Source organism: Condylura cristata, unplaced genomic scaffold, assembly GCF_000260355.1.
Source record: "Condylura cristata isolate star-nosed mole 26May11 unplaced genomic scaffold, ConCri1.0 scaffold00023, whole genome shotgun sequence".
NCBI classification, from domain to species: Eukaryota; Metazoa; Chordata; class Mammalia; order Eulipotyphla; family Talpidae; genus Condylura; species Condylura cristata.
In genome coordinates this window covers 35,238,517-35,265,251 of record NW_004567124.1, presented here as the reverse complement: position 1 = coordinate 35,265,251, position 26,735 = coordinate 35,238,517, and the positions used below count along the sequence as shown (strand labels likewise).

Sequence of the window (26,735 nt, the reverse complement as noted above, 5' to 3'; positions counted from 1 at the left end):
TTAAATCACTGTGTTTTTAGAGTCTTTATTATAATGATTAATCTTTTCCCTTTCTAATGCAATTAGGCAAAAAGTTATATATACATACAAAATCACTGTATACATAGACACACACACACAGCATATTTATATGTGTATACATGTCTATGCATCTATGTATAAAGTGACTAGAAGAAAACAAAGGCATGAACTGAGACTACTTGAAGAAAAAAATGAGGATGTGTGCAAAGATGGAAGGGGTCCCAATGGTATATAATAAAGGGATATGGGTCCTCTGGTGATCTGTATCTGAGAAGTTGTGAATTGATTCCCCTGAACCATATACTGTGTTTAAACCAATGTTGCCATGTAGTACAGAAATTTAAAAAATAATAATAATAAAGGCAAAACATTAAAATATTTTACTAGGTGACAGTGACCAATTTTAATTTCTTCTTTTCTAATGAAAATGCATAAGCAGAAAGAAAATCTTGTTAAATAGCTATCTTTAAATGGTATGTAGAAATGACTCCAAAATAGTATATGGGGGGTGGGGAGAATGCACAGAGCAACAAGGCAGTAGTCATCATGGGTTTACTTAATAAAGTTCCAGCAGTGACTAAATGGAGATTTATTATATTCTGCCTACTACAATGTATGGTTTCATTTTTTATACTAAGAAAATAGTCATTTTGTATTAAGGAAAAATAATTTGTACACATGAATTTAACATTTTTAAGTGTGGTTCTAAGCAAATGTAAGTAAATGAAATCATAGTATTTGCTCTATCTTTCAAACTTCTAAGAGCCCACTTAAAAATTACATTAATGCATTTAAGCAACTTTCAAGAGCTGAGTTTGTATTTCAAACTTGACAGAGTCAACCTTCCACATAAACCTGAAACAATGAATTCCTTTACTGAAAGCAATAATTTTATTGATCCAATATGGGAAAAGACAAACATTAACAAACACAGTCATGAAATGATGAATAACCTGAGTTCCATGAAACAGTGCTGACTAAAGAGAACCAGAATCTGCTTTTGGAAGTCAGTTAAGAGAAGGCAGTTCTAATGCTCTTCACCTAGTGCTATACCCAAACTGTCATGACAAGACAGGAAGGACACTAGCAGGATCTGTCTACCAGACAGCAGAATCTGAAAGTAAGTAATCTTGCTGCCCAGTATGCTTTAGCAATCCTTGGACCTCTGTGTGTACAGCATGTGGCAACTTGTCTGACCTAATCAATTCTCAGTGACTGTCCATTCCGTGGGGGGGGGGGGGGGGAACAGTTTCTAATTAATTTTTTTCCCTATTGATTTTGTTCTAGATGTTTGCTATGATGTGAATCCTGCCTTGAATTCCAGAACTCAGTGTTTGGGCTCTAATCTTTGATGACATTCCTTTTTGAAATCTTAAGCAACTGTCTAGGTTCTGAAAAATACTGCTTTGTCCTCTTCCATGTGCTTGACATGCTGCTTACTTCAAGTTATTGACAGCATTCACATCCCAATCTGGAGCTCTTTGGTTATAGGGTACCCTGTTGTATAAAAACAACTAATCTCACAACCCAGTCTCATGCTATGTAAAAAACTACTTGGTTAAAATAAAGAGAGAGATACTTTAAGTGAACTTGCTCACTGGCATGGAGCAAAATGAGGAGGTCGGTAGCTGCATAGTGACTCTGCATTAATTTAAGTATCCAAGAACACTAAACACTCAGTGGACTCAAAATCCATTAAAATCTAGAAATAAAGATCTTTATTTCAATGAATTCTGAAATATGGGCAGTAGTTACAAAATGGATTATCCTGAAGTGGTTTTAGGTATCATAATTAATAAGTGCTTTCAGGACAATACTGAGATGGCATATAAATCTAGCAAACAAATTTTTTGAGGTGATGGATATGTTCACCACCTTGATCATGTTGACATGTTTCATGGATAATTATTAAAGTATTAAGTTAAAAAATAAATGTACTTTAATAAATCTTATAATAGTTTTGTATAAGATAGAATCTTATACCTCATAGCAATTTATAACAACAAATTTGCAATTTAGATAAATCTAGGAACTGTGATATTGAGTGGAAACAGTTAAATCCAAAATAAATTACTTATAGCATTGTACTTTTTTATAGAGCAGAAAACAACTAAAATAAATGTATGCTTTCTAGAATCAGACCTAGATACATTTATAAAAAGTATGAATCAGAGAGTAGGGAGTAGGTAGGAAGAAGAAATTACAAAAGAATATGTAAGACAACACTAACCAAAACTAAGTTTGCAATATTAATGCCATACAAAAATAATATTCAAGGAGGGAATCATTAAGCATCAATGCAAAAGGCTTCATATTGTTACAAGTTAAAATTTGTAAGTAAGATAAAAGGCACATAACTATACATTGCAAAAACGGATTTTAAAAATATTAAGCAGATATAAATAAATAATAATTGCATGTTGGGCGTATTTACATAAAGAGACATGTACATTAATGATCAAAAAATGTAAGATGATATACATCACAAATTTGATCTAATATATACTAAATATATAGCAAAGAGGATACTTACTCTTCCTAAAATTACTATGGTTAAGCTATGAAGAAAATAAATGAACTTCCCAAAGTAAAGTCTACAGAAGTCATAATCTATGACCATAATTGGAAACTAAATAAAAGGATAATGCTCATTTTGGTAGTACATATTCCAAAACTGAAGCAACGATCAGAAGATTGCCCTGGTTGCCATGCAAGAATGCAATCAAATTCATGAACCACTTCACATTTATAAAGAGACACATACACTCACACTCACTCAACAAAACAAACCCAGCAAACTATTCCCTCTAATCTATAGCTCTGGATATACTGTCTAATAGGAAATAAAAACTGAAATTCAAAATACTTTTAAAACCCATAAATTATTTGGAAATAAATAAGCCTAGTAAGAATGTGTAAGATTTAAATGAAGAAAACTATACACTTTCTCAAACAGCACATACACACAAAAAAATACAGAACATGAATCAAAAACCTAATGGGTGGGAAGAAGAAATGAAGCAAAAAATGAGAAAAAAAGGGAAGGAAGAAGAAATCACTTAAAATGATAATCATGCCAACTTAATTTATAATTTCATTGTGAGCTCAATCAAGATTCAAACAGTATTAACTTAAATTAACTGCAAAATCTGTATAGAAATTGAAAGGCAAACGATAGTCTAGACAATTTTGAAAAAGAAAAATCAGGAATAAACCTACCCAGAACACACAAAAACACTAATATGAAAGGAAACTCATTCCTATGTTACAGCAGCACTATTTACAACAGCCACGATATGGAAACAAGCTAAGTACCCTAGAACAGATGAATGGATGGAGATGTGTGCATATGTATGTATGTGTACATACACACGTACATACACACACACACACACACACACACAACTCAGCGATCAAAAAAGAAACTGATTCTGATTTGCCCAATATAGATGGAACTGGAAAGGATTATCCTAAGTGAGCCAGAAGGAGAAAGATAAATACCACATAATTTCCCTTATATGTAGGATACAGAGAAACCAAACGATGGACCAGAAAAAAACAAACTTTAAAATCAACTCTTGAAAGCTGATCATCAATCTCAGGCATCCATGAGGGATGGAGGGATAGGGAAGTGGGGGGAAAACAGCAGAAAGGAAGTCAGAGTGGAGACAGGAGAACATAATGCATTATGGTGAACAACTATGGATGTTTGGTAGTGAGGAATGATTTCTTGAAGAAATCCTCTATTTGGGGGAGAAAAAAAAATCCAAGGATATAAAATAATGATACATTATTAGTGAATTTTTTAAAAGAAAAAAACTTATTCTATTAGTAATAGGAGCAATAAGACAGCAAATAATATCTACAGATCTACAAAGCATAGCATAGTCAAACTCCAAATCTATACTGAGTGAAAATATCCTTCACAAACAACCAAAACCAGAATTCCCCATCAGAATATTCTGAGTAGTAGGTATGTAGATATTCATTTTATATTATGCATATAGAAATCTTATGCATGTATCAATACATGTAATGAATTTTACCAAAACATTTAAAAAGCAGAAGATACCATGCAAACAATAAATGAAACCTAGTATAACTATATTACCATCAAATAAAACAGAATTTAAGAAAACCTCTCAGAATTAGAAAAATAGCCCACTGTTTTGTGAATCTTTTAGGACACTGATCTTAAAACTAGAAAATGATAATAGAAAAATGGAGAACTATTCACCTACAGCATTATTCATTCTAAAAGTTATTTCACATAGTAAAAAGGTTCAATGCTTTTTATCAAAGGTATCCATGTACATAATTCTAACAACTAAAATATTATCTTACAAAGATTCAAAGAAAATACCAGACTTCTTTCCCTGATCCAGAGGCAAAGATTTTAAACTTTTCTATATATTCCTTAATATGTATTTGTATGGTGTGGTTTCCATTTTTCAATTTAGAATTATCTATTAATAGACTTCTTACCATGAAACATAAAGGTTCTAATCCTCAAACCTGGTTCCACCACCCACACTTTATAGCCCTCCATCCTTCCCCTACTGAGGCAGGGTGAAGGGTATCACCATCTAGTTATCTAGGTGGTTAGGAATGTAAGGCTTATTATATTTACTTGTGAGACTGAAATACTTTATAATCTAAAAAGAATTTTGAAAGGACAAAATTGTTGGATTTCAAAAATTTTGTTTTCTAGCTTTGTGACAAACTTACTCTGCAAATAGTAAGAAGAACTAACTTGATAAAATATTACTTAAGCTTAGTAACTCTTATCAGAAATGGACCTTCCATGATCCTCAAAATGTCTACTTTGGAACTAAAACACATATCATTAAATTTATAATAAAGTCTTACTAAAAATAAAACAATCACTTATTAAGGAGAATTACTTGAATTGGGCAGAACAAGAGTGTTTCTACTAATATATTCCTATGTAAAAACAAAAACAAAAAAGTCCCTTTTTTCCTCCCATATAAAATTGCTTTACTGTGAATTTCAAAATAATGCATATATAAAATTTCTACATATAAAAGTACATAGTACAAAACTTTGAAAGCATAGTCAAGCACAAGAGCTTCAGTGGTATAAATGTGTACCACTAAAACTGTTTCTGATCTTTCATCATCCCACTGAAAAACAGCAGCTGTGAAATAATCATCACAATTGCTCATTGTATTAACAGCCAACGGCCACCACTGTCTAACACCTCACAGCTGACACAAAAGAGATAGATGAGAAAGTACTCTGAGAGTATAAAAGTAGCCATAGTTCTCATCATTCCACACTACTATGATCTGGAGTTTAAGGATTTCTATCTTTTATAAAGATATCTTTTATTAAGATATGTAACCAATTTCCGAAAAGAAGTGGGTACCAGTTACAAATAATATCCAAATCATATAACATCTAATACTTAAAAAAATCAATTAGAAACACTTCAATCTAATCCCCCCACCACCAAAAAAGAGGCCAAAAGAAAAAAAGTGGTCTTAATTATCACAACTGTTAAATTAGGCAGTCATTATAATGCAAACAAAAATTAGCATGTATTACCATCTATGTGCTCTAAGGACTCATGCAGAAATATACAGCTTACATGGATTTTATATTTTTATTAGCTTAAACAGTATTATGAGAGATGTCAAGGAGTTACAGAATAAACTATTATCAAAGCCAACTAGCTTAAGTTGCTAACATGCAGATTTTTATTACCTTTTAAAACTGTATTTTACAATAAAGCAACTGTTTAAAAGAAAAGATTCATGGAGAACTTCATGTAGTTTGAATTTAATGATCCAAAGATACAAAACTCTATAAAAATGCTAAGAAAATTGTAGTCTTTTAAGTTCTGGCTAATGATCAGTATCTCCAAAACAGTATTCAGTAAATGATTGCAATCACTAGAAGTGAAAGTGGAATGGACATGTAACATCAGGAATATAGGAGTGAAAAACAGGAATATTTGGAGTAGTATTTCAAAATGATTAATCTGATTAGCTATTTCATCTTTCTTGCCAGTTAGGTATTTGGGATTTGTTCTAAAGTAAATGTAAAACAAAACATTTTAAAATAATGAACATTAGATATATATTCTGAAACAACAGGCCAAGCCATAGACAATTAATATAGTCAAGCCAATATGGCCAAGCTATGTTGCCAGTAAGGAGCTTGTTGTTTAGCTCTCCCCAAAGAACCTTTGTATTAACTTTATGTGAATCCTATGGTGAAGATAGTGGGCCAACTATAAGGGGTCAGAATGGAGATTATGGTAAAGACTCCAAGATATTTAGACATAGGAATGAGGGGGGCCTAGTCAGAAGAGATAAATGGCTGGAGCTGTACTGGAGAACAAAGTAGCCATTCTTTAGTAATGGCAACTCAGAGAACACTAAGAAAACAGGTAAAGAAAGGATCACACTGGAAATCAGAGAAGACATTAAGGCATTCTGTAACGAGATTCAACTTTCCCTTCTAATATGGCGCCATGTTAGTCATATACACTCTTCTTCCAATACACACAAATTCCTTCTTGAGATAAACATGCTGATGAAAACTAAGGGCTGTCAATAGAAAGAGACTGGGTTCTAACTAGGTTAACTAAATCTAATAATTTAATAGTGGATCAAAATCAGGTTCAAAACAAACTAGCTAGTAACTAGTTCAAATTTAATACTTGAATCAGTTATGGATATATAGTAACATATTCCCTGCACATCCTAGTTACAATGTAAGTGAAATTTACTACCATGAGAATTTCAAACATTAGAAGAAATAAATTACGATTCAGCTTGTGTGTGCTATAATATACTGAATACATACACATTCTCTCCCTCTAAAATTTCCCAGTCTACTGACAAGACAATGAAGGCAATGGAAGCTATGTCCTATAATAAAGGGTGAGATCCTCTCTCTAATTTAAACACACTCCACGATGGGATAGGGGGAGATGTATTCTAAATGAGTTCTAGTTTGTTCATTTGGCTTCATTTTCTGCTGAGAGACAAAAAACATGTTTTCCAACTATGAATATAAAAGACAGTAAATACTACTGCTTATTTAAAAAAAAAAAAGGTAAGCATGATAAAAAAGCAAATATATATGTTAGGAATTATTATGCATTATTTTCTGAACAGCCATCACGTCTGGGAAAAACCTATCTCTTCTTTCCTCTCAATGACAGGAAGACTCTTGACCAAAGAAAGTGGCTCATGTTTTGATAAATACTGTGATATATTTACATTTTTGTGAATTTTAAATCTTATTTTTCTTCAATTACCTAATTAGCATAATTTTTCCAAGTTGAAACACTAATCTGAGAATTAAAACATCATACTTGGTTGTAAACATCCAAGAAACTACAGTTACAGCTAATTGAAGTTTTTTCATTAAAGTATTTTTCATTTTTTCTACATTTTGTACTCAGGTTACAAATAGTTTCTATAATTCACATGCCTTTAAAGCCGAAGACTCTCACAAACACATAAATAAATATTTGAAAATTTAAAAAAAAACCAAACACATTTAACATCATTCATACTCTATAGAATTAAACATATTCCACAAAAATCACTATCAGTTCTTTTAGATAGTGTGAAAACAGGACCAGACACAGATCAGAGTTTTAATTAAGACTAGTATTTTATTATTTCTCTAACAATGCTTAAAAAGCTAAATTTTGGAAGCATTTAAAGTATCACTTCTTTTCTACTGTCAAAACTAATTTTGATCCTCAGGATTCTAAGATGATAAAAGAGAAAAATGTTATATATAGTTTATATAATGCTATAAACATAAAGCATTAAACCTTTCTTGCTGAATGGCTACTTATTATGCTTAACAGGCTCAACACAAAATAAGGCAAAGATCAGGAATAAGTTATCTGGTATATCAAATACATAAGGTCAAAGGTACAATTTTATTAGGTCAGAGGTGGTATAAATAAAATCTTATATGTCAAAGAAGAAGGGCCACTGATTAGGTGTATATAATATAAGACATCACAGATGACAAGTAATAAGTTTAAGTAGAACAAGTAAGTTTACTATAGATACTGTCACTGATTAAAAATAAAACTTCCATATGAGTAAACACAAAACTGTCTTTCTATATCACATGACTCATATGTTACACTGCACACACTTGTTTTCAGGAAGAAGAGGCTATAATCAAGGACTACTATGAGTATTAAGCAACAACTTAAAAGAATATTTAATTTTTTTAAAACAGAAAAAGTATTCTAACTGAACATAGCAATCAAAACTGAAGCCACAACATCAGACTATGTTATAACGTCTACAAAAACTAGCATTGCATTTTCTTTCCAAAGAGCATAAATTAAATATCCTTTCTCCTCAACTTTTCTCATTGAAATAAAACACACAAAATATATTTTTATATACTAGCAGTTACAGAAAATAATTTTTAATGTTTCATTGTAAATTAAATATATTTAGTCTTTTATTTAAAAGTTAGCTACAAATAAATTTTATAAATGGAAATTTTTCCTTTATAACAGGAATAACTAAATTCTAACTAATGAAGAAACTTAGGATATTTTTCAAAGTTGAATACACATACACGTGACTCTAGATCGGAACAGTAAGTTTAAGTATAGGGTGAATTATATAAAGGATTCAAGTCTTAAAAATTCCATAATGCTCTGTTAAGATACTTGTATGGTTTGAGTGAAAAGCAAAATCTATGTGAATTCAATTAAATAGATTTTTACTAATAGTGCCTAAAGCCCTTTTGTATAAACTTTCAGTCCATTTCAAATCAATTCAATAAAATTTTATTAAATACTTTACTATGTGTCAAGTAAAACAAATATACACTGGTTAAACATAAAGAGACTTCAAATTCCAGTCACAGTGAAACAGGGTGTTGTAATAGATTAACCTTCCAATGCCAAGGTATATACAAAATATATAAAATATCTAAAGACATTAAAGAACAGTCAATAGAATCAGGGTTTGAAAGTCAATGATTTGTAAGAGACAGAAGCACATGAGCTCTGCTCTACCTTCATTCTGAATTTTTCCTTAAAGATGAATGTCAGTTTTTGGCATGGAATATTAGTGGTATAAACCGAAAGCTGAAGTCTTACTGTGCTAAAAGTTCTCAAAAGGAATAAATCATTAAAAGCAAGTCAGAATAACCTTGACTACTGGTCATATTCAGAAACTCTGGAGAAAACAATAGCTTCATCCCACCTACTGAAGTTAAGAACCACCCACAGATTTTACCCCCGCTTCTGACAGCATCTGGTCCGAAGCAAAGTCCCATTTCCTTGATCACCTCCTGCCCTCCAAGTCACCCAACTCAAATCCAAAGCCTTGAAAGTACCCATATGTGCAGCTGCTGTTCTTTTCACAAATCAATAACTACAGTTTTATCCAGATTTATATAGATTCAGATAAGATTCAAAGATTCCAGGATGAGTGAAAGAAGTCAGAAACAAAATTTACACACACAATATGATACCATCTGTATGACGCTCAAGAGCAAGCAAGACTAACTTATGGTGTTAACAGTCATCTTTGGGAGGTATGCCTGGGACAGGGCATGAGGGAGCCTTAGGGAGAACTAGAAATGATCTATATATTAATCTAAGTGGTGTATATATATAATGCTCATTAAGCCATATACTTGAGATTTGTGTTCTCTACTAATATATGTCATATTTGCACACACATGAGCACCGACATCCAAGTTGAGCACCTCTAACAGATGCCTGACACATGAACCACTCATCACTGGTAGCTTTAAAAATTTGTTCTTGTGGGGCTCTCCCTGGTGATGTAACATGTTAAAGTGGTGCATTGTGAGGCTCTCTGAAGCCAATGCAGCATGAGTTCGATCCCTGGCCAGGGAGTTGACCCACATGGCATGGCAGACTTCTTCTAACCCACCTGCTGCTCCCCTCAGCAGTGTACTTTGTAATCTGCCTGTTCTGCTACCCATTCTGTCTCTGGTGAATCCTCTCACCACTCCTGTACCTCTGGCCTGTACCCCAGTTCTATAAGCATAAATAAATAAATCTTTTTAAAAAAAATTTGTTCTTGCAATTAGAATTCAACAAACATGGATGCCCTCCATATTTCAGTTAACATTTGAATGAGAAATACATATAACACAAATCTAAATTCCATGTAAACAATAATTGAGTATATTAACAATGTATTTCCAAAATTCTATAAATGCCTTAATGACACAAAATTAGCAATTTATGTGAAATTCATATTGTTTACCATTTTTGAGACATGTACGCATTATTATGTTATTGAAAAATCAATTATCATAACCCTTTTTTTCCAAAATTGTATAAATAAAAATATTACATTGTTTCTATGCCTCCTGCAAAATTATACATAATTATATCTGCTATGTGTAGTGCTATATAATGAATTTCATATTATACTAAATACACTAAAGCATATTAAATAACAATTGTATAAAATATATTATAATAGTAATTAAATGCCAAATACAGTTTTAAATAGCAAGAGAAAACATAGGATTGTTATATCCTTTATAATAAATGCCCATTCTACTTGTTCAATGAATACACGTAAATGAGTGAAAGTAAAGCGTACCACTTCTTCATCTGAGAGTTCACGTCCTTGGATGCTGGTATTCTCTCTTACAGCTTGCTGGTGTTTTTTCCCTTTAATATGGCTAAAAAGATACACCTCTGAGGAGATCTAAAAACATAAAACCAAAGCAATGTGATCAACATATAATTAACCTAATTTTAAATATTACACATTTTATACAGAACACTAAATGTAAGCTGAGATCACTTTAGCATTAGGATAAGAGTATTTTCTTTAAAACTCAATTCTAAAACTCTTATAAAAGAGTCAAAAAATGCATGCCATTTTAACCAACCTTAACAGAAATCACTTTTCCTATCAAGGTTAATGTTTCCAGCACTGAGCATGTACCTTTTCTTTTTTGGTTCCATACCCAAAATTATTGACTTTGGCCATCATTAAGCATTCAGCAGCTACAATTTGCAATGCTACTTTAAAATGCTGATACTATTCTTGTACTACTTATTGGCACTAACAATTATGAAAGAAATCCACAATATGCAGCAGTTGCTTTACAGTGAGTTTTTAAAAACTGGGAGAGTATATTTTTATAGTTTAATAAACTTTAGTAATAAATTCTGATATGTCATCAGAATACTGATAATAACTTACTAGGACATTGCAAAGAGAACACTGCTTCTTCCTTTCATAAGGGGTCAGTTTGGGGGCATAATCAGTACTTGCATGTCGTCCACTGCTTAACTCAGCAGCTTTTTCCTTTCTTTGTTCAATCTGTTCCATGTGTCTTCGAATACTTTCATCATGCTATAGGATGAAATCAAGTATTGGAACATTAAAAATAAATGTATTCAGGGCCCTCCCTCGTGGTGCGGCGGGTTAAAGCAGATCACTGAAGCTAAAGCCACTTCAGCATGAGTTCGATTCCCGCCTGACCCGGAGGTAACCATATGGCGTGGCAGACCTCTCCTGACCTGCCCGCTGCTCCCCTCAGCAGTGTACTTTGTCCATCGGCCTGTTCTGCTCTCCACTCTGTTCTGGTGAATCTCTCACCACCCCTGCACCTCTGGCCTGTACCCCAGTTCTGTATGCATAAATAAATCAATCTTTTAAAATAAATAAATAAATAAATGTATTTAAGTTATAACTTAAATAAGTGTATTTAAGTTATAAGAGGTTGAAAAGTTAACATTTATATTAACCTTCTAAAATAATAAAAGAATGTCTTAATTCAACAGTAACTGAACAATGAAGATCATAATTTACATTAAGTTCTTTAATTTCTCCCACATGCACTGCACTGTTTCCTCAAGGGTGACCCATGGAGCACCACCAATTGATATTAACAAATGTTTTGTGGTCAAATAAATTCAAAAACAGTAAGTTAAAGCTAATCAGGTTTTTGACATGGAATTTTACAAAGCATCCAGTATGTCACCATATACCATACAATGATTCAATAAACCCAGCCTTACAAAGTGACACATAAAATTTTCTTTTCTTTCACACCATACGTTTTCAGAAACACTTCCTGGAATAGATTATAGGACACATTGACCCATATTCCAATGTTATCCTCACTGAAGACCATACAAACTCCACTTACAGTCGTTATATACCTCCAGTGGTCATCCCATAAAACAAAACACAAACAAACCAAAATTATTATTTCAGACTACTTACTATGTGTTCACACTATTTCACGAAGCTGGAATGTCATTCTTGACCTACCAGTTTTATCACTGAACTTATCTTTCTTTCAAGATTCATCTCATGAATTATTTTCTAAAGTTATTTCCCAGACATTGTAACCATTCATGGTAAGCTAAATGAAATCCTCCATCCTTCCACAATGCACCATGTATACATCTCTCTGTGGAAATTATCTGCTTAGCATTTGAATCATTAGATTATAAATTTCAGGAAAACTTAGAATTATGTTTACACATGTCTGCATTCCCCATTGCTATCGCAAGACATAATATATTCAAATGAGTGATAACATTCTAGGACTACATAAAGAGTAAGATATGATCCTCAACCTTATGGAATTTACTATATGAAGAGCCAATATAGATATGTTACAAATATGAACAATTCATACTGCAAGGAACTGTAGCACCTACCAATGGTGAAGATTTTCTAGTAAATATCAGTTTATCATAATCTCTTAGACTACAATTATGCAACTAATAAGCACTGCAATAAAATAAAACAAATTGGAATATTTTATTTTATTTCTTAATAGTTAAGTCTATGAATATCAGATGCCTAAGCTATTAAATAAACTACTTAGTAAAAACAAGAAACTAAAATTCCTTTCTATTATGAAAACACATATTGAGTTTGAAATGACTGTAGTGAAATTATTCAAGTCTTATTATCCAAGATTATGAATACAAGTTTAGGTTTTCTACAATTAATTCAAAAGCTCAAATTCTAATCTCACGCACCATTTAAAGCTCTAAAATTTATAATTAAAAAATACATAGTATCCTTACCTTGAGCTGAATTTTTTTCTGTAGCTCTTCCATAGCTTCCTGTTGAGCAGCTGTCAGTGCTGCTAAGCGTTCCTCCCTGTCTCTGTAAGACAGTAAAAACTAACATATTCAATTGATAGTAGTTTATATTTCCTAAAAAAACTACTCTGTTAAAACTTTTTTTTTCTGTGCTGATTAAGCACAAGGTATATTGTTCTCTAAATGTTTGGGAAGTACCACAAATTATTAGTTGTGAATACACATTTCAGGACCAAGTTTGAGCTTAAGGATAGCCATGGGACTGTAATTTAATGTGACATGCTGGAAACATACATTTATCTCCATTCTCCTTTTTTTTTTTTTTACAAAAGTGACTAAAATCACAAGAAAGAGTAGAAAACAGGCAAAGTAACAATCACAATGACAATCTAAAACAAAGAATTTTTTTACAAAAAGTAGCTTAGGAACCATGCTTAGGAAAAATGCCATTGAAACTATATCGGAAAGAAAACATTAAGTTGTATTTAGTAGACAAAGACTACGAAACTATTATTATAAAATTGTTTACATAATTAAACGTACAAAAAATAAAGAAAAACATGAAAATGAATGCATAAATAGGAAATCTCAAAAATAAAAGTGGTTAAAACATTTTAAATAAAAGAACTAGGAATTCTAACACAAATGGATAATTCTAGGGATGAAGCAAGAAAAACGCAAGCTAAGTCTGGAACATCTTGCTGTAAGAAAGTGCTCCAAAAATAAAAATATGTCAAAGGGTCTCAGGGCCAAATAAATGAGCTCTCAAAATCCAAGTTCTATGAATTTGAGCCACAAATAAATAACAGATTTATAAACCAAAGTATAAAATAAATATACATGAATATACACTGAGCTATAAAGGAATTTCATAAATAAATGATGGAAGATAGACAAATTTCATATTCAGAATAACTTTAATTTATGAAGGAATTCTCTTAAGTTAGTGTAACATTTACTCCCTACCTCTTCAGTGAGGTCAATGCTTAGGGGCTAGTTTGAAGGAGAGTAGCATGAAGAAATTTTAAAAGGAACTATACAATGAAGAAATATAACAATCTCAGTCCAGTGATCAAAGTTAACAAAATCAAGGATAAGTCAAACTGATAGCATGAAGTTTTGACATCTAACATAGTAAATTATCATTTACTTCTGTGTCTTCCTCCAAAACACAAAGCCTCTTTCTAAAACATAAGGGGAAAAATCAGATAAATCCTAATTCAGGAAGATACTAGAAAAAACCTGAGCACAAATCAAAACTGCCTAGGTCATCAAAATCATGTAAAGTATTAGAAAATATTACATCCCAGAAATGCATTAAAGAATAGACAAATATCTGAAGAAAAGACCACCAAAAACACTACATATAAAACTTGAATGTAAAGAGTAGTATCAATACAATCACGAAGAGAACCAACTTAGACTAATCATAGCCAACTGATAAAAGATAAAGTCACACAGAAAAGCTTGAAACAATTCACCATACAGAAGAGAAACAGTTTGACTAAAGGCATATGTTTTTTTAACAGAAACAACAGAATCCATTAATAAAAGTAGTGGAAAAGGAAGTATCAAAAACTCTGTATTCAGCAAAACCATTACTCAGAATGAAGATAAAAATAAAAATGTTACCTGACATGAAAAGATCAAGAAAATTCATTGAAAGTAAAAATCCCTTATAAGAAATACTGAAGGAAGTCTAGCTGATAAAAAAGAAATGATGCCAAATAATTCAAATGGGGCTGGGGGTGGGGTGAGGAATGAAGTAGATCAAAAATGGTAAATATAAGAATAAATATAAAGGAATATAGGAGTATATTTCTTTTATTGCCCTAATTACTTTGAGAAATGTAGGCTTACATAAGGAAATCATTATAATACAGTATTACTGGATACACGACAGATAGATAGAACATATGGTAAAAAAGAAAACTTTAACAGAAAAGGATACAGAGCTATATTAGAACAAAGTTGTTCTATTTTACAAATTAGTTTTAACCTTAATTACACTATGACTTTAATCAAGATGAATATTGTAATAAAAGGAGCAACTAAAATGTTATTAAAATCAAGAGAAAAATTTAATAATACACCAATATTGGTTTAACAAAAAGGTGCAATAGTGAAAAAAGACCCAAGGAATACAGTAAGTAAATATCAAAATGGCACACATAAATCCAGTCATATCAATAACCAGATTAAAAAGGAAAAGACTACACATTTCAGTCAAACAGCTTAAATAAGCTATTGGATAATTATGGAAGTCTCGTATAGATATAGATATAGATATAACCTATAAAAATATACTTGGGATAAAAAGAACCACAAATATGAAAGGGGAGGATAGAAAAAGACATGGCTCAAGTTTCCCTGGTGGTGCAGGGGTTAAGGTCTCAGTGCTATCAAGCTCTCAAGGGATCACCAGCCACTGAGACCTGAGTTCAATTCCAAGCCAGGGAGCTAACCCAAATGGAGCAGCAGACCTATCCTGACCCTCTCAGTAGTGTATTTCAGTAGATGTGCTGTTTTGCTCCCCACTCTGTTTCTGGTGAATCTTCTCATCCCTCATACCTCTGGCCTACAGCCCAGTTTTTGGATGCATAAATAAACAAAATAAATGTACTTTAAGGCACAAAATATATTTTAAAGGCTAAAGAGAGACCTTTCATAATGATGTAGGGATCAATCGTCCAGAAATACGTTAGAGTTATGCTCCTAACACTGATGCATCAACATATTTAAAGTCAAAACTGCTGAAGCTAAAAAAGAGAAATAGACAATTATTTTTAAAGAGTACAATAATCCTCTCTCAAGTATACAACTAAATGGGAAATCAGTAAGTTTACCTGAAGACTAGGTAAGACCAATAACTTTTCTTAATTCTCATTTAGAGAATACTGCATCCAACAAAAGCCACATGCAGTTACTTACCAAGAGCACATAACATTCTCTAGTATAATCTACATACAAAGAGATAAATCTGAATGCATTTAAAAGGCTTGAGAACACAAGGTATCTTCTTCAACCCATAGTTTAGAATTCAACAGAATATTTGGAAACTAAACACACCTAAATACTCATAGATCAAAGAAAACAGTATTAGAAGATATTACAAGAACCAGTACAAATCCTACAAAGAAGTTTCTGTAAACAGAACAGAAAAAAAAGCAATAATAAATTCAAGGAGGCTATTAATATCGTGACATTTGATTACATCCTTAAGAATTTGATAATATTAAAAATGATTACACACCATATATATTACACAAAACCAAGAATACACTGAAATAACCATCAAAACAAGGTTGGTTTCATACCAAATATGAATTAATGTAAAATACCACATTAATAAAATAAATAATAAAACCACCTGATTATCTCAATAGATGACAAAAAGAAGCTGTTAACCAAAGTCCACTAACAACTAAAAAGTCTCAACAAACTAAAAACAGAAGAATCCTGTTTCAACCTAATAATAAAAAAACCTAGAATATCATAGGTAATAAAGATTGAGTATTTCCCCCACTAACATCCAAAACAGAATAAGGACACACAATGTCACAACTTCTGTTAAAATTAAAATGTAGGATTAACCAAGGACAATAGGCAAGAAAAAGAATTAAAGCAAAACAAGAAATCACAGAACCTTAATTGTAGATTATCTGAGGTTTTATGTAAAATATCCTAACAACCTAACAAAATAAACACATGCCAAAACTAATATCCAAGGTAAGGAAGATCATAAAAAAACAAAGCTATTGAATTAAATATATAAAAATGACTTAATTTATATATTTTCACAAGAAAGAATATATATTTTAAAAATTCCATTAGTAGATCTACAAAAAATGAGTAGTTAGGAACAAATTCAAAAAAAGAAGTAAGAAACCTATGTGCTAAAGAGAACAAAACATTATTCAGAGAAACTAAACAAAGCGAAACACCCAGTAATTTGCAATATTATAAAGATACTAATATTCCCAGAACTGATCTCTAAATTCAATCCAATTCCTATCAAAATCTCTGAAGTTATTTTTTAGAAACTGACAAATTAAACTCTAAATTTTAAGAGAAAATGTAATTTTGTGAAAGAACAACAAAGTTGTAGAGCTTACATTTTTTACTTCAAGACTTGTTAAATAGTTACAGTGATTAAAATAGTTCAATAGTGGGCTAAGAGGAGACATAAAAGTATCAGTAGCGCAGAACAGAATCTAGAAGTAAAATCTTACATTTATGATTCACTGATCTTGAACAGTGAGGCAATTCAAAGGCGAAAAGACAGTCATCTAGAGAAAGGGTTCTGTCATAACAAATATCTATACCATCAAATGAATTTATAACTTTGTTTTACACCATGTATGAAAGCTAACCTATTAGGAATTATGAACATAAATGTAATCATCAAACCAAAACACTTCCTGAAGAAAATATAGGGAAAAAATTTTGTAATTTAAAGTTAGGCAAGATTTCTTAGATATGACACCAAAAGTATCATACATAAAACAAAAAACTTACTATCTTTATCAAAATTTCAATGATACTATTAAGTAAATTAAAAGATAAGCCACAAATTGCAAGTCATATAACTGAAAGGAATATATATTCAGAATATACAAAATATTCTTACAATTCTGTAATAATAAAAGAATTTACTTGAAAAACAGGCAGAGATTTGAGTAGACAATTTACCAAACAAGATATACAAATAAATGGTTACTAAGCACATGAAAAGATATTCAACATTATAGTTATCAAAAAGTTAAAATTAAAATTATAATGAAATACCACTAAACACTCATTAGAAAAATATAAGTTTAATAAACTGATCCATCACATGATGTTAATATCTTGAACATGCTGAAATTTATTTGTTATTGACAGGAATAGAAAATGGCATAACTACTTTGGAAAATGTTTTGAAGATTCCTAAAAAGTTACACATACATCTACCATATAATCCAGACATTTGTCTCCTAGCTATTTAACCAAGAGAAATGAAAGTTACATGGTTACACAAAGACTCACACACATTCAGAACAGTTTTATTTGTATTAGATAAAAACCCTGATCCCAAGTCTATTAAGAGGAAAATAGACATAATTTGTAGGGTATATGAAAAAGGGCAAGCTAGAGGTATATACCACAATCTCAAAATAATAGAGTCTCAAATAATGGTAGAATCTCAATGTTGAATAAAAGTAAAAGATATGGCCCTCCCTGGTGGCGCAGCGGGTTAAAGCACAGCACTGAGAAGCTAAAGCCACTTCTGCATGAGTTCGATTCCCGCCTGCCCCGGAGGTGACCACATGGTGTGGCAGACCTCTCCTGACCCGCCCGCTGCTCCCCTCAGCAGTGTACTTGTTGATCTGCCTGTTCTGCTCCTCACTCTGTCTCTGGTGAATCCTCTCACCCTCTGCATCTCTGGTCTATACCCCAGTTCTGTACGAATAAATAATAAAATAAATCTTTTAAAAAAAAAAGTAAAAGATAAAAGAAAAAATAAACCAGTGGTTGTCTAGATAGAGGGATGAAGATGGATTACTAAGCATCATGAGAAAATTTTAGGGGTAATGGATATGATCAATATCCAGACCATGCTTATGGTTTCACAGAAATTACATACATGAAAACTCATGAAATTGTATATTTTAATAAATGCAATCCTTTGTCATTTCTACCATAATATGGTTGCAGAAGTTAAGACCTTTTTTTTTTTTTTTAAAGATTTATTTATTTATTCATACAGAACTGGGGTACAGGCCAGAGGCTCAGGGGCGGTGAGAGGCTTCACCAGAGACAGAGTGGGGAGCAGAACAGGCAGATCGATGAAGTACACTGCTGAGGGGAGCAGCGGGCGGGTCAGGAGAGGTCTGGCTCGCCATGTGGTCTCCTCCAGGGCAGGAGGCAGGCAGGAATCGAACTCATGCGGAAGTGGCTTCAGATTCTCAGTGCTGTGCTTTAACCCGCTGCGCCACCAGGGAGGGCCAGTTAAGACCTTTTAAGAGCACCAATTCTAACTTTTGACAAGTCTGTAGAGATCTAAAATACTCAAAGTGCTAGTAAGTTATACAACTACATGTTAAACAATTTAGCAGTGTCTACAATAGGGAAACTTTTCCATATCTTAGGAACTAGCAATATCACTGTAAGGTATTTACCCAATATGGTGTTCATGGGTGAGTAGTGATTAACATGGAGGATGAAAGAGTAGTAGTGATGTGAGAGATACAGGAGAGGCTTTTCAGGGTACTTCTAGGAGGCCAGATCTTGACAAGGTGTTGATACCCAAAAGTAGTGATAATTTGCCAAACTACATTTATTCCTTTATGTATTATTATGCCATTTTATAATTTGTAAGCATGTTTACTGACTTAAAAAACAGAGGGCTAGCTCCAAGATAAAAACCCCTGAAAATTTAATTAATGAAATCCATCAAAGGCTTACATAAATAAATTTAAGTGACACTTGAAAAACAAGTTGGGTTTATCCTGGAATAAAAATGTAGTTGAACATTACAAAATCATTTATAGTTAACTATTACATTACTGATCAAAGGAGAAATTTGATATGATCAATACTATTAAAACTAAAATTATTATGTGAACCACAACTCCACTTGTCTATATATATTTCCAAGTACATTAAGGAAGGGACTAAGGCACACCCAAATTATAGTACCCTGATTCACAACAGTCAAAAAGCAGAAGTAATTCAAATATTTATTAACAGATAAACAAAATCATAGCATACATACATGCATATGTGCACAATCACATACACATATATACAATGGAATATTTTTCAATTCTTAATAAGGAAGCAAATTCTAATACTTGCTAGAACATGGATAACCTTGAAGACAATAGATAAATGAAATATGCCAATCACAAAAGACAAATATGTATAAGTAGCTAAAATAGTCAAATTTAATGATAGATTAAACAATGATCTTTGACAGGGGCTGGGTAGGGAAAAGGACAGAATATGGAATTACCACTTAATGGATCTAGAGTTACAGCTTTACAAGATGAAGAATGTTCTGGAGATGGATGATGGTAATGGAAGCACAGCAATGTGAATGTACTAATGCTGATGAACTGCAAACTTAAATGATTAAAATGGTGAATTTTATATTATGCATATTTTACAATAATAAAAATGTATAAAATGTTTTGAGAAAAAAGTTATAAACCTCATATAAATACATTTTAAGCACCTAAATAGTAGAAAGATAAATTGAGAAGTATGTTTACAAATTCTAAGATTCATTATCAAAAATAACAACCTCTCTTATTTACTTACAGATTAAATTCAATATCAAAGTCTGATGGTTTCTTTTTGAACACAGAACTGAACAAAGTGATTCTAAAACTAACATAAAAATGCAAAAGAGCCAAGACACTAGTAAAAAATAAAAGAAGCAACAGAAATAGGCACTAAGGGTTGCAATAAAGTTCAGATAATTAAATGAATGCGTAGAATAAGTCATCGGTGAAACAAGATAGCCTACAAACAGACCCATACATAGAAATTTGACTTACATTAGAAAGTTTTGTCAATCAGCAGGGGGAAATGGTTTTTCCAATAAAATATAGAGTATCCACATGGGGAAATTATGAAACTGCATTCCTACATCAAACCATACAATAAAATCAATTCTAGGTAAAGAGCTTACAATGCAAAACTACATTTTGAAGACTATATATGACTCAGGGAAGAAATGGATTTCATGAGCAGGATTCATACAGCACAAATGACTAAGACTGTTAAGTTCTACTACACTGCATCAAGAACTGTGCTAATCAAAAGAAATCAGAGTGAAAAGGCAAGCTACACCTATGAAAATATTTGCAATACATGCACCTGAAAAAGAATATAGTAAAGATAATCCCTAAATATCAAGAAAAAAAGATCCCAATAGAGAAATGCGCCAAAACTTCAATTGGCACTTTATATAAAAAAAAACCCTGAGGCCCTCCCCGGTGGCACAGTGGGTTAAAGCCCAGCACTAAGAAGCTAAAGCCACTTCAGTATGAGTTCGATCCCCAGTCCTGGAGGTGACCACATGGCGCAGCAGACCTTTCCTGACTGCCCTGCTGCTCCCCTCAGCAGTGTACTTCATCAGTCCACCTATTCTGCTCCCCACTCTATCTGTGATGAAGCCTCTCAACCACTCCTGCACCTCTGGCCTGTACCCCAGTTCTGTGGAATAAATAAATCTTTAAAGAAAAAAAAAACCCGAAAGTTCAAAAGGTTTCCATTTTGATTACAAGTCATAACACCCCAAAATTTAATACCTGAAATTGTGACTGTTTCTTTAAAATCTACAAAATTTTATTTGAATATTCAAACTGCAAAAAGTTCATTAGGATCAAAATTAAAAGAAGCACCTTGCTCTTTCCCGAGCTGCATCCTCACGGGCTTTTTCTTTTTCTTGCCTCTGTTGCTCAATTCGGGCTTCTTGTTCTTTCCTCTTCATTAATAATTCTTCTACACGGGCTTGCCGTTCTGCTTCTAGAGCTCTTTTGCGTTCCTAATGTCAGAAATGTTTTAAAAGATATTTTAACTAATGTGCAAAATTAAACACAGACATATTCAAGTTAAGTAGATTCCTAGCTAGGTATACTTCCCAAAACTTAAATAAAAAATTAAATATCTGATCTTCATATGTCATGTACCAGTGTTGCACATAATTATAAGAGAAAATGTTATTTTACACAAATGTTATGTTATATATATCTGTGGGAAATTAATATGTATTTTATGATTAATAACTTCTAAAGGTTTATGTTTAAAAATAGTTTCAGAGGGCCCTCCCTGGTAGCACAGCATGTTAAAAGCACAGCACTAAGAAGCTAAAGCCACTTCAACTCGATCCCCGCCTGCCCGGAAGTGATCCACATGGTGCGGCAGACCTCTTCTGACCCGCCTGCTGCTCCCCTCAGCAGTGTACTTTATTGATCTGCCTGTTCTGCTCCCCATTCTGTCTCTGGTGAATCCTCTCACTGCCCCTGCACCTCTGGCCTGTACCAATAAATAAATCTTTAACAAAATATATTTTCAGAAATATTAGAACGTGGTGAAGAAATCATAATTAACAGATTGTATATATTAACTAAGCATTCACAAAAGAATTAAATGAAGAAAGTCTATGGTAAAGAGAATGAAACAATATGATATAAGCAGCAGCACTGGGTCAGATTTTCTGAGGGGGTCACCTAACCCATGATTCACTGACTAGGTGACTCTGTTCTAGTTATACCTATAATTTAATTTTCCAGAAGAAAAAAATCAGTAGTCTACCTGAGGACATTCTGAAGGCAGTTAAGCTAATAACATAGAAAGCACTAACCATAAACACCTGGCATAAAGCACATTCTCCGTAATTATCATCATCATGATCATCAAGGCAGGAGACATGTCATCAAAATAGGGTAAACTTCTATGTTAAATAATGCGTCCAGTTTATATTTTTGACTAGTAGGATTGATTACTTTTCACCAATAATTTCTACCAAATTATTAACTGAATGGACACATTTCTTTCAATTCAATCCCAATCCCCAGTAGCAAACATCACTGGTCTTCAGACTTTATTCTTTATGATTGATTATCAGACAATGCTGATTGAGGACCCGGTAACCACATAAACAACTCTGTGCAAGTAATTTCATATTAAAAAGGCAGTTTACTATGATATCTAAATTACTATAAAGGCAAAAACTCAACAAAGTATTCAGTACAGAGTAAATATTCAGTGGATGAAAATGACAGCAAATATAAAAATTAAAAAACAAAGCAGTTTCTTTTTAAAGAACATTGAGTAGAGATGCAAATATAATATGTCTAACAATTAAGCTCAGATGCAAATATAATATGTCTAACAATTAAGCTCACATGGTAACTATCTACACACCTATCTACTCCAGGGGATAATAAACATTTTAAATTAGTAGGTCAAAAGAAAACACTATACCCTACAAAGGCAGGCATTCCATAAATGTTAAATAAATGAAGGACTATGTTATTCATTTTATAACGCATTATAATATACATTATAAATCTGTATACATACAAACAAAAATATAAGCCTATAGAATATTAATTAGAAAAATATCTAGCTCTTAAAACATCTCAAGAACCTCTCAGACTCCTAAATGCTTTATAGTCAGTGATGTGTTTATGGCGGCTTAACAAGGGGTTTTACTTTGACTCTCTCCAAACATCCAAATCCCTAATTATTCAAGTAATTAAGGCTACAGGACAAAGCAGAGTTTAAAACCTATCAAAAGTGTAATAAAACAGCAAGGATCTCTTACTCAGAGCTTTGCATTGGCATATGCTCAATAAAAACTCATCAAACAGAACACTACCTGAACAGCTTCATCACGTGCTTGTTTTTCTTCCTGTCTGCGTTGACGCTCTTCCTGTAGCTCATTAAGCCTCTGCTCATATTCCTTCAATTTTGATAAAACATCATGGCGTTTATTCTGAGCTTCAAGTGTATTAATAAAAGCAATTTCGTTTACCTTCAATAAGAAACAAGGAGAGTGAGGTCCAAATGAAATTAACTCCAGGCATATCACATAAATAAGAAACGACAGTCGTTATGTAATAATAAGCCAGAGGTCAGGTAAAGAGCAAAAAGTCAATGATACAGAGGTCTTTTCTTTCAATATTTACCTCAAAAGTGAACAGTAATACAGTGTAGATTATAAAGCGTTAGTAACAGCTGATTTCAAGTGAATAATGGTCTGATATAGATAAGAAAAAAAATTAAGTTTTTTATAGAGACCATTTAATACAGCTTCATTTAATATTTCTGTAATTTGCAACTATACAAACTATATTGATTTAAACAGGTATATATATTTACTTGAAAAAGCTTGAGATAACAAAATTTAAATATAAATAACTTTCTTCAGCATATTTGTATGTGTGACCGGTGTAAGATATAGAACTATACACTACATCCTCAATTTCCTATATATTGGTTTTTAACAGCCAAGTTTTGCTACAGAACACACTTTTTGAGTGAAGTGTAGTTAATGATGAACTGAAGAAAGTCAATGTGGATTCAATTTCTCATTCTGAAACATCAAGAGAGGATAAAAGAGAGTGAAATGGTAGAGATAGGAAAAGTAAACATCGGGACTGATGCTATGTGATAGAAGGATAAAATTTATGACAGAATAAAACCTAACACCAGATATTATAAAAATATCAGACAAGAAAGTCCGAATATCGTTCTAACAAGTTTCCTAATCTTCATGTTATTAGGTCACTTGTATAAACAATTTAATAAGTAGATTAATAATATAACTACCTTTCAAACCAGAATAAAAGTGTAAGGCAAAAGACATATTTAAGGAAAATTATTCATACTTTATCAGAGCTCAGGTGTTAAGAAAAACTAAGATGAAAGAAGAAGTAGAACCTAGTGTCATAGTTAATTAATTAAATAAAATACAAAGGGGAAAGAGTGCAAAAGTTAGATAAAAAAATCCAATCTGTGATGTTGCTCAAAAGCTGCAGTTTTGGGTATGCAAAACCTAAGTTTTAGGGATGTAATATTTGCATGATGATGTTAGTAATACTTTATTTCATGCTTGATATTTGCTAAGAAGCTAGATCTAGATTATTGTCAGCAAACATACAAATGGTAACTAAGTAGAAGTGACATAATTAGCAATGTATTCATCATCCCACTATGCAGATACATACCAAAACTTTAATATATACCATTTTTATGTCAATCCTATCTCAATAAAACATTAAGTAAAATAATAAATAAGAAACTGGATGAAAATAAAAGACCCATTCTGGAAAAAAGAGCAAAATATTCCTAAGGCAAACTCTTTAATAGTCATGTGTTGTTTGACAATATTTCAGAGAGCAATGGAACCTGGTATCATAGGGAAAATTAATTCAAATTTTATATATAAATTAAACTAATCTGAGGAATTTATAATTATAGAACAAAATATAAATGCATAACCAATAAAACTATGAAAACCTTTTGGGGAAGATTAGGAAGATTAAAAGAAGTGCTGGGCGAAAGTAAACCTCTCCTCCCTGTATTTCAGGAGTGTTTTTCAGTCAATCCGCCTGTTCTGTTCTCCACTGTGTCTTCGGTGAATCCTTTCACCCTCTGCATTTCTGACCTATACCCCAGTTCTTGTAGGCATAAATAAAAAAAACTTAAAAAAAAAAAAAGAAGTGCTAATTCATTTTTTAGCAAAACTGTGTCATATTTGTAAGAAATAAGCGTGGAGTTTAGAGGATCTAATAACTCAAAACTCTTAATACATTTCATCATCATAGAAAAAGCTATGCAAAATAATGACTTGTGATACAGTAACGTTACAAGTTCAGTAATTACCTAAATTTTGCTAAAATGTCACTTCCCTCTCTTTATTAATATTTATTTATGTATGCATACAAGAATGGGGTAAAAGTCAGAGGTGTGGATGGTGACAGGATTCACCAGAGAAAGAGTGGGGAACAGAACAGGCAGACTGACTGAAATACACTGCTGAGGGGAGCAGTGGGCAGGATAGGCGAGATCTATTATGTAAGCTACACATGATTCTGAAGAGATGTCTGAAGAATAACCTAAATGGCAGCTATTTATGAAGGTGGTATTGGGAGTTTTATTTGGTGTATTGCTTGAATTCTTTCCAATGAAAGTGGGAAATTATTACAATATGCTACTATACAAAATATAAAATAATATTAAAGAAAACTAAAGAAATGAAGATAATGGAAAGTCCCTGAAACTTCTTAAAAAGTAATACAATTATGTTTTCAGAAAGATAAATTTGAAGGGACTAAGGCTAAAAGGCAAGCTTAACAACAGTGAATATTTAGGAGAGAGATAAAGAGAAATAAACTGGCAAAGGCTGCAGCAGACAGGTAAACAAACCATAAAACACAGTATTATAGAATCTGTAATAAGTTTTATAATTTTCTTTGCATAGAACTTTCATCTTACTTGTGAGGTTTATTCCCAGTTATTTAATTTGAGATTTTTTTTTAATTTCTAATTCTATATAGGAAAACTACTGATACTTTTGTATTGATTTTGTAGACTGTTACTTTACTGAACTGGGTTATTGTTTTAATTATTTTTTCTGTAGAGTAAAAAACTAACTTTTGAAAGTTGATTACACAAATGAATCACCAAAGGAGGGTTGGCAACTGGAGGGAGAAGAAAAAACATGGAAGGAAACACAATGATCCATGCTGATAGATTATGGTTTATTTTGTAGTTGATGCACGAGGGTGTTAATATGTGAACAAGTTTCCAAATATCACCTCAATGAAAAATAAATTAAAAAAAGAAGTATAAACCTACATTCCTAAGAAATATAGGCATAATAAACATAATATAAAGCACAGCAGGTTAAAGCACAGCACTAAGAAGCTTAAACCACTTTCGCATGAGTTCCATCCCCACCTGCCCCCAAGGAGCTCCACATGGCCAGGCAGACCTCTCCTGACCCATCCACTGCTCCCCTCAGCAGTGTACTTCCTCAATCTGCCTGTTCTGCTCCCCACTCTGTCTCTGGTGAAGCCTCTCATCCTCCACATCCCTGGCCTATACCCCAGTTCTGAATGAATAA

The 26,735-nt window shown here is 32.4% G+C and overlaps 1 protein-coding gene across 4 annotated transcripts in view; it reads right to left on the bottom strand.

Moving 5' to 3' along the window:
- Positions 1–26,735, bottom strand: part of SCAPER (S-phase cyclin A-associated protein in the ER) — a 398,115-nt gene that overhangs the window by 253,361 nt on the left and 118,019 nt on the right. For all 4 annotated transcript variants that reach the window (XM_004688004.2, XM_004688005.2, XM_012728648.1 and 1 more), the window contains exons 15-19: positions 23,484–23,639; positions 21,502–21,644; positions 13,091–13,172; positions 11,244–11,396; positions 10,632–10,739 (exon numbers count right to left, since the gene is read on the bottom strand). In XM_004688004.2, coding sequence (XP_004688061.1) covers positions 10,632–10,739; positions 11,244–11,396; positions 13,091–13,172; positions 21,502–21,644; positions 23,484–23,639 — 642 coding nt within the window. The remainder of the gene's footprint in view (positions 1–10,631; positions 10,740–11,243; positions 11,397–13,090; positions 13,173–21,501; positions 21,645–23,483; positions 23,640–26,735) is intronic.